Source organism: Ambystoma mexicanum, chromosome 2p, assembly GCF_040938575.1.
Source record: "Ambystoma mexicanum isolate Mex_15411 chromosome 2p, UKY_AmexF1_1, whole genome shotgun sequence".
In the NCBI taxonomy this organism is placed as follows: domain Eukaryota; kingdom Metazoa; phylum Chordata; class Amphibia; order Caudata; family Ambystomatidae; genus Ambystoma; species Ambystoma mexicanum.
Window position 1 is genome coordinate 628,324,160 of NC_090923.1, and position 13,555 is coordinate 628,337,714.

At 51.7% G+C, this 13,555-nt stretch overlaps 1 protein-coding gene across 2 annotated transcripts in view; it reads left to right on the plus strand.

Annotated features, from left to right (window-relative positions):
- The window catches only part of RBM5 (RNA binding motif protein 5), a 621,154-nt gene that overhangs the window by 568,546 nt on the left and 39,053 nt on the right, over positions 1-13,555 (plus strand). For both annotated transcript variants that reach the window (XM_069644151.1, XM_069644150.1), the window contains exons 22-23: positions 5,720-5,899; positions 5,989-6,063. In XM_069644151.1, the coding sequence (XP_069500252.1) occupies positions 5,720-5,899; positions 5,989-6,063 (255 nt within the window). The remainder of the gene's footprint in view (positions 1-5,719; positions 5,900-5,988; positions 6,064-13,555) is intronic.

Below are 13,555 nucleotides of genomic sequence, written 5' to 3' on the forward strand. Positions count from 1 at the left end.
GCATGTACTACACGAGTTGGTAGAGTGACTGAGCAGCCAGGCTTATCTCAAGAGGGGTTACTGTGAGCTGTAGGGTTATTACACAGATTCTCAGTGACAAGTATCCAAATAAACACTTACACTCAAGGTTTCTTGATTAAACAATTATTAATATATTTAAAAGTCAGTTGAATACGTCTTTTTTAGAAGGGAGCAATATATATATATATAACACAAATATACTTCATAATAACACACTCCCTGTTTCTCTAAATCAGTAAATACCCATTTGGGACGGCACACGGATTCTTCCTTCACCCTGAGGTGACTTAAATAACTAGGACACTGTGGACATTAATATATCACTGGTACATTTAGATCACTACCGAAGATAGTGTCAAAAGAAGTTGAGGGAATAAAACAATGGTTAACCAATATTCTTAAGCAGGTAAGTACTTTTTGAACTCTCCAATGCAAAGTAAAGTAACCCTTTCTGGGGGGAAATGTAAAGCACAGAGGTAAGAGTTTTCAGGGAGCCAGGACAGTCAGTTAGGTGAGCTGAAGCACTTCTTGCTGGCAGGTAAAAAGTCTTGCACAATGTTTTAGAAGTTTTTGGATAAAAATATATCCCTGTAGGGCCACAAGCTTGGAGGCTTGTGAGGGGCAACGCTACAAGCAACTCTGCAAAAGCAACCAAGACAAGTCTCAAGTGATAACTAGCAAGGATACACAAGAGGTAAGTCCCCTTAGTTTTACAGTACCTTTGGTTAGAAGAAAATGGTTCCAGCTGGCTTATGTTCCTGTGTAGGTCTGCAGATCCTGTTGTTCCTGTGCCTCTGTCTGGGGACTCCTGCACTACGAATTGAAGGTCGGTGGCAGCAATGGGTGAACTTCAGATCACCAGCACTTTGCGGTTTCAGCTTCTCGACTCTCACAAATAGCACCACTGTGGGTCTCGGTTACCACTATGGACTTTCCTCACATCTTGGGTCCAGCACTCTGTTGAGGTGGCTCAGGCTTGGTCAGTCCTGTCCGGAGGATCTTCCTGGAGCTCGGGGTCCAACTTTAAGACGCAAACTCTAATCTGGTGTTTCTCTCCCTGCCAATCGTTTCCTGCAGCAGAAATGGAAGTACAGCCAGCTCAGAGAGGATTTCCAGATGAGCTTGTCTTGGGGTCGATAGGACACAAGTCGTCCTTTGCAGGTCTTCTATAGTCGAGGCAATTTCGGGGCTTCATCACAGCAGCAGGGCTTCACTTGGCAAACCAACGGTCCAGGAGTTGCAGCAGGCGTCTCTTTGAAGTAGTTTTTCGGATTCCTCCGTTCAATGGTCGACTCTGCCTTCCAAGCAAAAAGCCTTGCTTTTTATGCATGTTTCTCCCATTTATTTGCAGCCAACTGTCAATCACATAGCAGGGTGGCTGTCCTCCGAGGACAGCCCTCCAGCCAATCACCCATGGGTGCATTCCTCTTACCAAGGAGACTAAGCACAGGGAGTGTCGGGCACCTCCCTTGCTTCCTGCACCGCCAGACACGCTGGAGCCAGAGGCGAGCATCACCAGTGAATCCCGCCAAAGATCAAAAGGAACAAAAGGACCACACATGGTTTGGCGCACAGAGTAAATCTCAAGAAGGACCTTTCCAACAAGAAATGGTAAAAGACTGGGCCTTTTTGACAAAATAGGCACCCATGGGTGTTTTACTGCAGCCTGAAGTAGGAACACACAATGGTAGTGAAAAGTAAACCACTGCCCCAGCCATTAATTGTAGAAAGGGTAACATAAAAAAGGCTACATTAGAAACTAGACAAAGAGGATACTAAGTAATCCCTCCAGCACTATATGGTAAGATAGTGTGTGCTGGATCTAGAAAGTTACAAAATGTAAGTAAAGTCAATTTCACGTCGGGGCTTACAGGAACTGGGAGGAGGGCATCTTCTCTTCCTCCAATCCTATCATCAAACATTTGACTAGGCTTGCAAGGCTCTACCCGCCCATCAAGAAGCCGCATCCGTGTGGGACCTTAACATAGTCTTGGGCGCCCTGGCGCGCACACCATTTGAACCAATGGTGTCTGCTGACATCAGGCTGGTCACCATCAAGACTGCCTTACTGATCGGCCTTGGCTCGTAGAGTCGGGTAAATCCAGGTGCTGGTCGCCTCGGAACCATATACTACCTTTCACAGGTACAAAGTAGTCCTGCGGACACACCCAGCATTTCTGCCCAAGGTGCTGTCTGCTTTCCACTTGAATGAGGAAATAGTCCTTCATATGTTTTTTGCCGATCCTAAGGACGAAGCACAGAGTGCTGCACTGCCTGGATGTCAGGCATGCCCTGAAGTTCTACTTGGAAGGACCAAGGGCTTCCGCAAATCGGATGCCCTGTTTGTCACCTTCGGAGACTCAAGACCAGGCTATCGGGCCTCCATATCCCGCTGGATGGTCTTGGCCATCAAAGAAGCGTACGAGGGCCAGCACAAGCCGCTGCCGGCCAACATGCATGGCCACGCAGTCAGGGCCAAGGCAACGACCATCGCATTCCAGCACCATGTCCCCTGGCAAGTCATAAGCAGGGTGGCCACTTGGGCCCCTCCCTCGGCTTTCTGAAAGCATTACTGTTTGGATGCTGGCTCTAGATTTGATGTGGCTTTCGGAACAGGTGGTTCTCAGGAACCCATTTGCTTAAGGAGGGTCTCCTCTCCACCCCGGGCTACATTCATTTGTAATCGCCCATGCAGTATGTATGAAAGGGGACAGGGCGTAAGAGTAATTATAAGTTATTCACTGTAGTGACTAACATACTCTTAGTCCATAGTCCCCTTTCCTCCATACGTTCCACCTGCCCTCCCCGCCCCCCAAATAGTACTGGTGTCATTAGGCAATGTTAAATCTATTGTCGACGCGTCAATGGGGACTGAGGTGTGGCGCTGGAGGGCGGAGTCAGGGCAGCGCATGCTCCCAGGGCCGCACCTCCACGTGTGCCTCTAAATATAAAGGGGAAGAATGTTTTTTCTGGTGAAAAAGGTTCCAACTCCCGTCCCTATGAAGGGACGCCCATGCAGTATGGGGTAAAGGGGGGCTACATTAGTCACTACGTTGAGTAACTTATCATTTTTCGAATGCAGGGTGAACCCTCCACTGCAGTACAGCACCCATGGCCCCGTTTTCTTTTTTTCTCGCAATTTTTGGTTTGTGAGGTCTTGCTTGGTTCTTGCTTGGGTTTTACTGTGTCGAAACGGATTTGAACCATTTGTTTGTCTTGCCTTTGGGGGCTTCAGCCCTGAAACAGTGCCCCTGGATCCAGTGTCTGGAAGGACAGGATGTGAGGCAGGGTCCTGAAACTCCTCTGTCCTTTGTCTCTAGGAATGCCTGAATGCAGCCAGTTCCGATTGGCTAGCTGGCTGTCCTTTCAGGACAGCCACCTTGCTGTGTGATTGACACCCTAGGCTGTGCTTCAATGGGAGAAACCTGCTTAAAATGCAAGGGTTTTGGGACCAGAGGCAGAGTGGACCACTGGGAGAAAGACCCGACAGAGTGAACAAAGCTTGCTGTATCCTTCTGGACCTTTGAATTACCCGGTGAAGCCCTACTGCTCTGCTGAAACTCATTTTTTTAATTCGACAGAGAAGTTCCACAACGGACGCCTTCTCCCCTTTGGTTAGTGTGACAAACTAAGCCCGAGACTAGCTCCACTGGACCATCTTCCCTGACTGGCTGTACTTCATTGCTGCAAGAACTTAGTGCCAGAGGTCGAGTAATCCGTAGTTGAGTGAAACGTCTGAAAGCTGGCTAAAAGCTCCAGGAGTCTCCGAAGGACCCTCCAGTAGTAGGACGACCAGAGCTCGGGTCCCCTCAGAAGAGTGCAGGACCCAAGTAGTGAAGGAAGCCCAAGCGAGATCTGCAATGCTGCTGTTTGCTAACCGCTGAAACCACAAAATTCTGCTGAACCGAAAAGAGCCCGCAGCTGCCGATGACCTCCCAAGTACTGCCGCAGGAACCCTCCAGACGTCCGCCCTCTTGTCCCCGCGACTGACGCTCAGGAACAGTTTCTGCACCGCTGTAGCAAGACAGAATCTAGCTGCACCACTCTTCTTCAAACCAGAGGTACTGTTTAGACTTGGGATTCTTACCTCATTGTCTTTTAGCTGTGCTTTTTTCAGTTGGGAATTGCAGTGACTTACCTTTTAGAGTTAATTTCAAAGTGAAAGCTTGTGACCCTACAAGTGATTTTCTACAAACTCTCTAACTTTGTGCAAGACTGTTTCTGACCTAAGACATGCCTCAGCTCCGTAGACTGTGTTCCAATTGAGTTTGGCTGTCCTGGCTCCCTGAAGACTCTTCGAGTCCGTTAGGTTGTAGGTTGTTGTGAACTGTTACTGCTGGAAAAGGCTTGTCTAGACTTTATTGGAAGATTTAGTTGTCCTCCTATACTGAGAACCTGTTTAACCTTTTCCTTCCTTAAACCGTTCTTTTTCTGCAAAACTCAGAATCTGTTAACGAGTGTGATATATAAATGCCATTACTATCCTTCTAATTAAAGTCACCTCAAGGTGTAGGAATTGTGTTAAAAGCATATCCAAAGATTATCCACTGACTTGTTCTGATTGCATCCCAGTGGATGCAATGATTACATTTAAAACACCCTGCATTGTCCACAAGGTTTTCTGGAGTCTGGGTCCGAAATACCTTCAACTTTCCCTCCGTAAATACCTCCCCTCTTGAGCCCTTTGCTTTTCTACCTCGAACTCCCTCAGGGTCAGACGTTTTTCAAATAAACAAGCTGGGGGGTAGATCTCGGTCTTTGGTACAGCCTCCCTGCCACCTTGAAACTTGAGGCGAACCACCTCCGGTACCGGAAGCACCTCAAGACCTGCCTCTTCGCTTATGCCTTTTCCCCACTTCTCCCCTGCTGATCTGTTTTCTCTCTCGGCACCGTTCACCTGGCCACCCTCTGTCCTTCAGGCACAGGTACCTGCTCACCCTGCCACCCTCCTGCACTGCCTCTGTAACCATAGTCCCCCACCCACTTCTCTTGTGCACTTGTCAGATATACCCTATCTGCTTAACCTAGCACTTGCCACTTGCTGGCTGCACTACCACCTTTATTTTTATTTATTCTGTTTTCTCCTCTGTCACTTTCCACGTACCCCTCCTTGCACTTTACCCCTTCCCATGCACTTGCGCGTTATCAGTGTACTGGGCCTAGTAAGATCGTTGTTTTTGTTCTCCCTGTTCCCTTCCCTTGCCTGGTCGCGATCAAACGCTTAGGTACGAGCGCAATATAAATAAAATATAATTTCGTTCTGAAATGTAATTTTAAAGTATATTGAAATTTTTACACTAATTGCCTTTTTAAAGAATGCTTATTTAAAGATTGATGTTAAATAACTTTATAACTGAAACCTTGAGTGTGTGTTACTTGGTGCCTTGTATTTACAGATTTCATTTGTACAACTCTGCAGCTCACATTTAACCCTCTTGAGATAGGCCTGACTGCTCAGTCACACTACCATCTTGTGTAGTACAGACCTATACCAAAAGGTGGGTTATCTAATGTCAAGCAGATACGTGTTGTGTAGTCTCCGTGTGACTGCACCGATTCCTACCTAACACTTTGCAATCTTTTGATGCAACCTTTCAACTGGATGGTTGTTAAAATTGGTTTTTAATTGTGTCGAAGTACTTGGGTCACTCATCTTTTTTTCACTAAACACAACTTCTCTATTGTAATTCCTTCCTAGCTTGGTTTGGTTGCTGCTTACAGTGGTGATAGTGATAATGAAGAGGAACAGGAGCGATTGGTAGACATTGATGAAGACAGGTGGACAGACTTAAAGAAGATGGCGTGTCTACTTTGTAGGCGGCAATTTCCAAATCGTGATGCTTTGACAAGACATCAACAACTGTCTGACCTTCACAAGGTAATGCAACTAGGCTGAGGAGTATTCCTAGAGTATATATGGGGTTTTACACATTGCATTTTAATGTAAACTGTTTTTATTTGTGACAGCAAAACCTTGAACTGTTCAAGACCTCAAAGCTCTCCGAACAAGATATGGAGTCCCTGGAGCAAAGAGAGAGAGAAGTATGTATGGTTGTGCTGTTTTATTTAGGAGATAGCTTTATGACCTTTTGGTGCATTGTGTACTTTATCTCGTTAAGCAACTTCTCCAGCATGGGGTCTGGCATGGATTCACATGCTCATGAATATTCCCCGTCGTCAGGCTGGGAATCCTCGGTAAAGAAAAAACCAGTATCAGTTTCGTTTCTGATCTGTCTTTCGTAGCAATAACCAATCACTGGTCTCTGCGTCATACTGACCACAGCCAATGACTGCCCTCTACCTAAGCACCGCCTCTGGCAGCCATCTTCAGATTTTTACCGCACGTTCATGTGTTGGGATCCTCGTGCTATTGCTCTCGAGCGTTAGTGCTATTTTTTCGCGCTTTTTTCACAAAAACTTCGATTCTTCGGTCAAAGAGCCTCAAGCTCCACCGATACTACATCCGATCTACGGGGACCCGTGTCGGATTCATCTGTGCCCCTCAAGGGTGAAGATTTCGTCGAGCTACGCTTCGGAGGACTCCAGAAGCTTCTCAGGCCCGGTCTCGGAGATGGCCCAGGAGAAGGGAAGCTCGACGCCCGGAAAGCTGTTCAGGGTCTGCCCTGGATGCCAGCTGCAGAACGTCTTTAAGGAGGACGAACACTCTTTCTGCCTTTACTGCCTTCATGAGGACAAAACGCACGTGGAGAAGGACTGTGCGTTTTGCGGCGACATGTCGGAACGGACCATGAAGGACCGTCATCAACGTCTCGCCAACTGGCTGCAGGGTAAGAGCCCGTCTGGCGAGAAGAAGAAGAAATCCGAGCGGTCTTCTAAGACCTTTGAGGGCGCCCCGGCGACGGGGGCCCAACATAAGGCCAAGCACCGCGAGTCCGCTGGCACCGGGAGCGCCGAACGGTCGGGCTCTACGGGCGCCAGGCAGGGCGCACCCTCCCCGGCACCATCAACCACGAGCCAACGCTCTGGGTCGGGTAAGAGGAAGGCCGAGCACCCGGCGAAGCTCCTGGAGAGGCCCCGGTCGAGCTCGAAGGCAGAGGAGGAGCGTGGCAGTGCCCCCTCCCTCAAGGACAAGGCGGTGAGCGCACCTAGGGTGGTGAAGGCCTTGATCCATCCGACCAAGCCCTCTATCGAAACGGTCGCGGCGGCCCTGGCCCAGCCTGTGGAGGCTACTCCAGTGGTGGCGACCTCAGGGCCCAGAATCTCCCTGCCTCCTCGGAGGGAGTCTTCTTTTATGCCCATCGATAGGACCCCCGTGAAACCCTCCGTGGAGAAGAAGGGGGGGCAGGGCGTCGTCGTAGATTCGGCCTCAACCTCAGAAGAAGAGCTGGTCGAGGTCTTAAGCCACGGCCTAGGCGTGGAACAAGACCAGCCCGTCGGAATGGGTCCCGACGCAGGCGACGACGACGACATCGTCGAGGATGCCGACGGGGCCCCTGCTCGCCCGTCGGATTCCCCTCTGCCAGCGCCGCGAGACAACTCGGCGGCCATTTTGTTGGCCATACAGTCCTTATGCACTGAGATAAGGACGAGGCTACCGTTACCGACGGAGGAACCTCTCCCGTCGGGGGATCCAGAACCGGGACCTTCTGGTGTTCCCCCTGCCAAGAAAAGAAGGATCCATCCTCCACCTCCTTTTCAACCGTCGCGCCCCGTCCAGCCCTCCTCCCCGTCCACCCGAGGGGATGATACGGGGACTGACACGGCAGCGACGGGTACGGACGACGAGGCATACGACGAGGATTTTCCGTCGTCGCCCCCCACCAGGGCTTCTCCGCCCGACGAGATCGGATCTTTCCATTCCATGATCTCCAGGGCTTCCGAGCTTTTTCAACTCTGCCCCGAGGAGAAGAAAAAGGAAGGCTTCCTTTATCAGCGGCGCGAGGCCAAGAGGAAGACGGTCCTCGCAGTGCCTCTGTTGGACGACATTTGGGATGAGGGCCTTTCCCTCCTCAAGAACCCTTCCACGACGCCAGCTAGAAGAGACCGGTACGAGAAGAAGTACCGGGTCCCGGACACGGCCCCCCTATGCCTCCGGGCGCAGCCTACCCCGGACTCCGTCGTCTCCGCGGCGGCCAGGAAGAAAGCGGGGGGGGGGTGGGGCCTCCACATCGACTTCCCCGCCGGACGGCGAGGGAAAGAAATTGGATGCTATGGGACGTAGAGTCATCTCGTCGGCAGCGACGACGATTAAAGCGGCCAACGCCTTGGCTATCGTGGCCCGCTACGACAGGGAGCTCTGGTACAAGATGGCTCCCCTGCTGGATTTTCTGCCGGACGACAAGAGGGCTGAGGCCCTTGAGATCCTCCAGGAAGGTGAAGTGGCTTCGGACCACGCCATCACCGTGGCGACGGACATCGCCGACGCTGGGTTCCGCCAGCTAGGCAACGGCGTTTGCCTTCGACGTCGTGGATGGCTCAAAGCTACGGATTTTCGGCAGGACGTCCAGACCAGAGTCCTGGACATGCCCTTCGACGGGAACAACCTGTTTGGGAAGACGGTGGACGATTCCCTCCAGGCCATCAAGGCGGATACTGAGACGGCCCGGGCCCTGGGAGTCCTGCAGCAACGACGGACGCCCTTTCGGAGCGGCGGAGGCAAGGGCGCCTCCAAAGGTTCCGGTGGCGGTTTCGCTTCCTACCGTCAAGCGGCCCGCTCGTCGTCGCAAGAGGCCTACAGAGGACGAGGCAAGTCTAGCGGACCCCGCCGTCGTCGCCAAGGAGGTCAAGGCGGCAAGGCCGCGTCCAAGCAGGATTGAACCGGCCGTGGGGTCGGGCCCCCACCGAAGCACCCCGGTGGGAGGCCGGCTGGCGGGCTTCGTCAGCGTGTGGGAGTCCATCTCCACCGACCGTTGGGTGCTGGACGCCCTGGCCCGGGGCCACGCGCTCGAGTTTCAAAGAAGGTGCCCGCGCGTCCCCCCCGTGGCCAGGAGAGAACTTCACGTCCCTCAACTTCTCCTGGAGGTAAAGGCGATGCTCAGAAAGGGCGCCATCGAACTCGTCCCAAAGAGGCTTCGGGGCTCCGGAGTCTACTCGCGATACTTCCTCGTGAAGAAGAAGACGGGAGGATGGCGCCCCATCCTAGACCTGCGACGGCTGAACAAGTTCATCAAGGCGCAGAAGTTCCGGATGGTCACCTTACAGCACGTCCTGGGTCAACTGGAGGAAGGAGACTTCCTGTCGTCGTTGGATTTGGAGGATGCCTACTTCCACATTCCAATCCTAAAGGGGCACCGAAAATTCCTCAGGTTCGTGGTCCAAGGGCGTCATTACCAGTTCAAAGCCCTTCCCTTCGGACTGCGGTCGGCACCCAGGGTATTCACCAAGTGCCTCGCACCGGTGGCGGCGCAGCTGCGCCGCGAGGGGATTCACGTCTACCCCTACCTGGACGACTGGCTCATCCGCGCCAAGACGAAGGAGCTCGCCGTGGTCCACACGGCAAGGACCGTCCAACTCCTCACGGACCTGGGATTCTCCGTGAACTACACCAAATCCCACCTGGTGCCCGCGCAAGTCGCACTGTTTCTGGGAGCGAGGCTCGACACAGTGTCCCTTCTGGCCTCCCCGTCGGAGGAGAGGACCAGGACCATCTTGGGCAAGGTGCAACGGATGCTGGTGGCCGACGCGGCCAAAGTGAGATCCATCAAGTCCCTCCTCGGGATGATGTCTTCCTGCATCTACCTCATTCCCATGTGCAGGCTCCGGATGCGCCCGTTGCAAGAATTCCTGGATGCGCGCTGGATCCAGACGACGGGCAGCTTCGAGGAAAGGATCAAGCTCGACGAGAGTTTCCGGCGAGCGATACGGTGGTGGGGCACCCGCGCGCATCTGACGGCGGGCATGGACTTCCAGACCCCAGCCCACCAGGAGACTGTGACCACGGATGCCTCCCTGGAAGGGTGGGGAGCGCACACCGAAAATCTGCACGCGAGGGGACTCTGGCTCCCGACGGAGAAGTCCCTGCATATCAACGTCCTGGAGCTCCGTGCAGTGTTTTGGGCCCTCAGGTCCTTCCTTCCGTCCCTGAAGGGCAAGGTGGTGAGGATCTTCACCGACAACACCACCACCATGTTTTACATCAGGAAACAGGGCGGAACCAGGTCCCCAGCGCTGTCCAAGGAGGCGCAGGACCTGTGGCATTGGGCCGTCGCCCAAGGGATTTTTCTGGTGCCGTTTCATCTGGCAGGGATAAAAAACACCATCGCCGACTCACTCAGCAGGGAGCTGCGCTCGTGCCACGAGTGGGAACTACGGCAGGATCTAGTGGATCGCCTCTTCCGACGGTGGGGCACACCCCAGATCGACCTGTTCGCGACGGCGACGAACACCAAGTGCCGGAGGTTCGCCAGCAGGTTTCCCCAGACGAGGAGCATGGGCGATGCTTTCTCGTTCCCCTGGGAGGGCCTGTTCCTCTACGCGTTCCCTCCCTTGCCTCTGCTAATCCGGCTCGTCAACCAGCTCAAGAGGTCACGGTGCAGGATGATCCTCGTCGCACCTGCGTGGCCGAGGCAGATATGGTTCCCGGACCTCCTGGACTTGTCAGCGTCCCCGCCGATCAAGCTGCCGGCGGACGCAGACCTACTCTCCAGGGAAGGAGGCGCCATCCTCCACCACGACCCGAAGTCGCTGAACTTGCAGGCCTGGCTCCTGCAGCGCTAGAGTTTGGAGGATACGACATACCGGCCAATTGCAGAGAGGTTCTTGCAAAGGCCAGGGCGTCCTCGACTCTTAAATGCTACGGACACAAATGGAAGAGGTTCTCTGTCTGGTGCCACGCACAGAAGATTAACCCTCTACGGATTACGGCTCCCCAAGTACTGCCGTACCTGCTGACGCTGGCCAAAGCTGGACTGGCACACGCGTCCATCAAGATTCATCTTGCTGCGATCTCCCGATACACCAGAACCACGGGGCGGACGTCCTTGTGGTCTCATCGTCTGGTGAAAGAGTTCATGAAGGGACTATTCAGATCGTTCCCGCCGGTGAAGGCTCCGGCCCCGGCGTGGGAGCTCAACGTGGTGCTGACCAAGCTCATGGGACCTCCGTTCGAGCCTCTGCACTCGGCCCCGTTGAAGTTTCTATCGTGGAAGACAGCTTTTCTCGTGGCCATCACCTCCGCACGACGAGTGGGTGAGATCCAGGCCCTTTCCTGCAAGGCCCCGTACTTGACTTTCCACGACACGAGGGTAGTGCTCAGGACGCACCCCTCCTTCATGCCCAAGGTACCGTCGGACTTCCATCTCAACGAACCCTTGGTGTTACCTGTGTTCTTCCCGTCGCCTTCGTCGCCGGCTGAGAGGACTTTGCACTCGCTGGATGTAGCTAGAGCGCTGAAGTTCTACGTGGATCGCACGAAGGGTTTTCGGAAGACGTCACAACTCTTTGTGAACTTTGGACCTGTCAATCAGGGGAAGGCTCTCTCGAAGGCTTCCATCTCCAGATGGCTCTCCGGCTGTATCATGTACTGTCACCGGTTGGCAAACCGACCGCTGCCTGGCCGTCCGAGAGCCCATTCCACCAGAGCGATCGCAGCTACCACGGCGTTCCTATCTGGTGTGCCCCTGCTGGACATATGCAGGGCTGCTACGTGGAGGTCGACGCACACCTTCACGAAATTCTACTGCGTCGACCGGGATTCCAGGGAGGAGTCCAGGGTCGGCCAAGCAGTGCTGCGCAACCTGTTCGCCTGAGGTGAGCCTGGTGAGGAGGTAAGATGCTTAATGTTGAGTTGATGTGATGCTTAATGTTGAGCCTTTGCCACCTCCCGTGGTTGTGCATGTGTGTACTGCTATGTATTCTTTATTCATGAGCATGTGAATCCATGCCAGACCCCATGCTGGAGAAGGAACAAGTTACTTACCTGTAACTGTTGTTCTCCAGCATGGGTCTGGCATGGATTCACATGCGAACCCTCCCGCCTACCCCTCTGCGGCTCTTCACTTGGTCATACTGCCACTTCACGTGCTTCCAAATCTGAAGATGGCTGCCAGAGGCGGTGCTTAGGTAGAGGGCAGTCATTGGCTGTGGTCAGTATGACGCAGAGACCAGTGATTGGTTATTGCTACGAAAGACAGATCAGAAACGAAACTGATACTGGTTTTTTCTTTACCGAGGATTCCCAGCCTGACGACGGGGAATATTCATGAGCATGTGAATCCATGCCAGACCCATGCTGGAGAACAACAGTTACAGGTAAGTAACTTGTTCCTACTTTGATATTTGACAAATTCCTTCGTTCTACACGCGTCTTTGGAAACACATGTGCTTTGCTGAGAAGCTTCCAGCTATGGAGATTTGAAATGTGCACTTTGTCATATAATTGAGAAAACCTTCCCTGTTTTGTATAAAAGATCATGTTAAAATGCATAGACTAGCACATTGGCATTTCCCAAGCTGTACACGTAATACACTAGATGGTGGTTTTTTGCTCTGTATGCTAATCCACAACAGATCCATAGTTTTAAGCTTTCCCCAGCATTGGATCTTTAATAGATTCACATGCTGTGAAAATTCCCCATCAGGCTAGGAATCCCTGGTTACTTATATTTTAATACCTTTCCTAAGGAAAATCTTTTGCCACCTTCATTGTCCTACCCACCTCATTGTGGGTGTTTTTGGTCCCTACCAATAGGATGTCGATGTTTGGTAAGAATTGGTGCAGTCCAACTGCTTTGGGACCACACATACGACTTATCATCTTGGTATTAGGTAACCCTTTTTATATAGGCCTTAACTGCACAAGTTGGTAGTGTGAGCAGCTAGGTTTATTATCTTAAGAGGGGTAATGTGAGCTGTGCAATGAAACCAGTAAATGCAAATATCCAATTAAACACCCTTATAATGCATTATTCATACTCGGATATTTAAAGCATTCTTTAAAAAGCAGTAATTCGCTGTAACATCCCAAATTAGGATTCAATAAAAAAAGTGAACATTAAAGCAGGTGAGTAATTCATTCATATGTTACACATGTTCCAGCACCCGGAGGTGACGTTTTTTGAGGTCAGTATAGCATTTATATAGTATCACCTTTGCAATATTGAGTTTATCAGGAAGAAAGGGTTAGGGTTAGATCAGAACAGACTGATATGTTATAAGAACAGTTAGATTTTCCCAAAGAGATGCAGACAGTCAATTATACCAGCATTAAAGTGTTGAACATTTAAGACCTTTAAGGGAACAAACACTGCCAAAGCCAATAGGTTCATAAGGAGGCTTTTAGTGAGCTAGGACAGCCAAAGTGAATGGACAAAGTCAAAGTTCTGATGCTCTTATAAAAATGTTCTTAAATAGTCAGTGTTCAAAAAAGAATTCGCAGCAACTCAAGAGGAGTCGCCTTTAGAAAGCACAAGCTGCAAGGGTAGACCAATTTACAGTGGTACCCCTTAATTATATGGGTACCCCTAATCACGGTCACATCATAATAAATGCACCCCTCTAGGGAAGCAAGGCCAAGAGTCTTATCTTGCAAGGATTACAAGTTTATTCTTTACAGAAATGAGGATGGGGCAAAGAA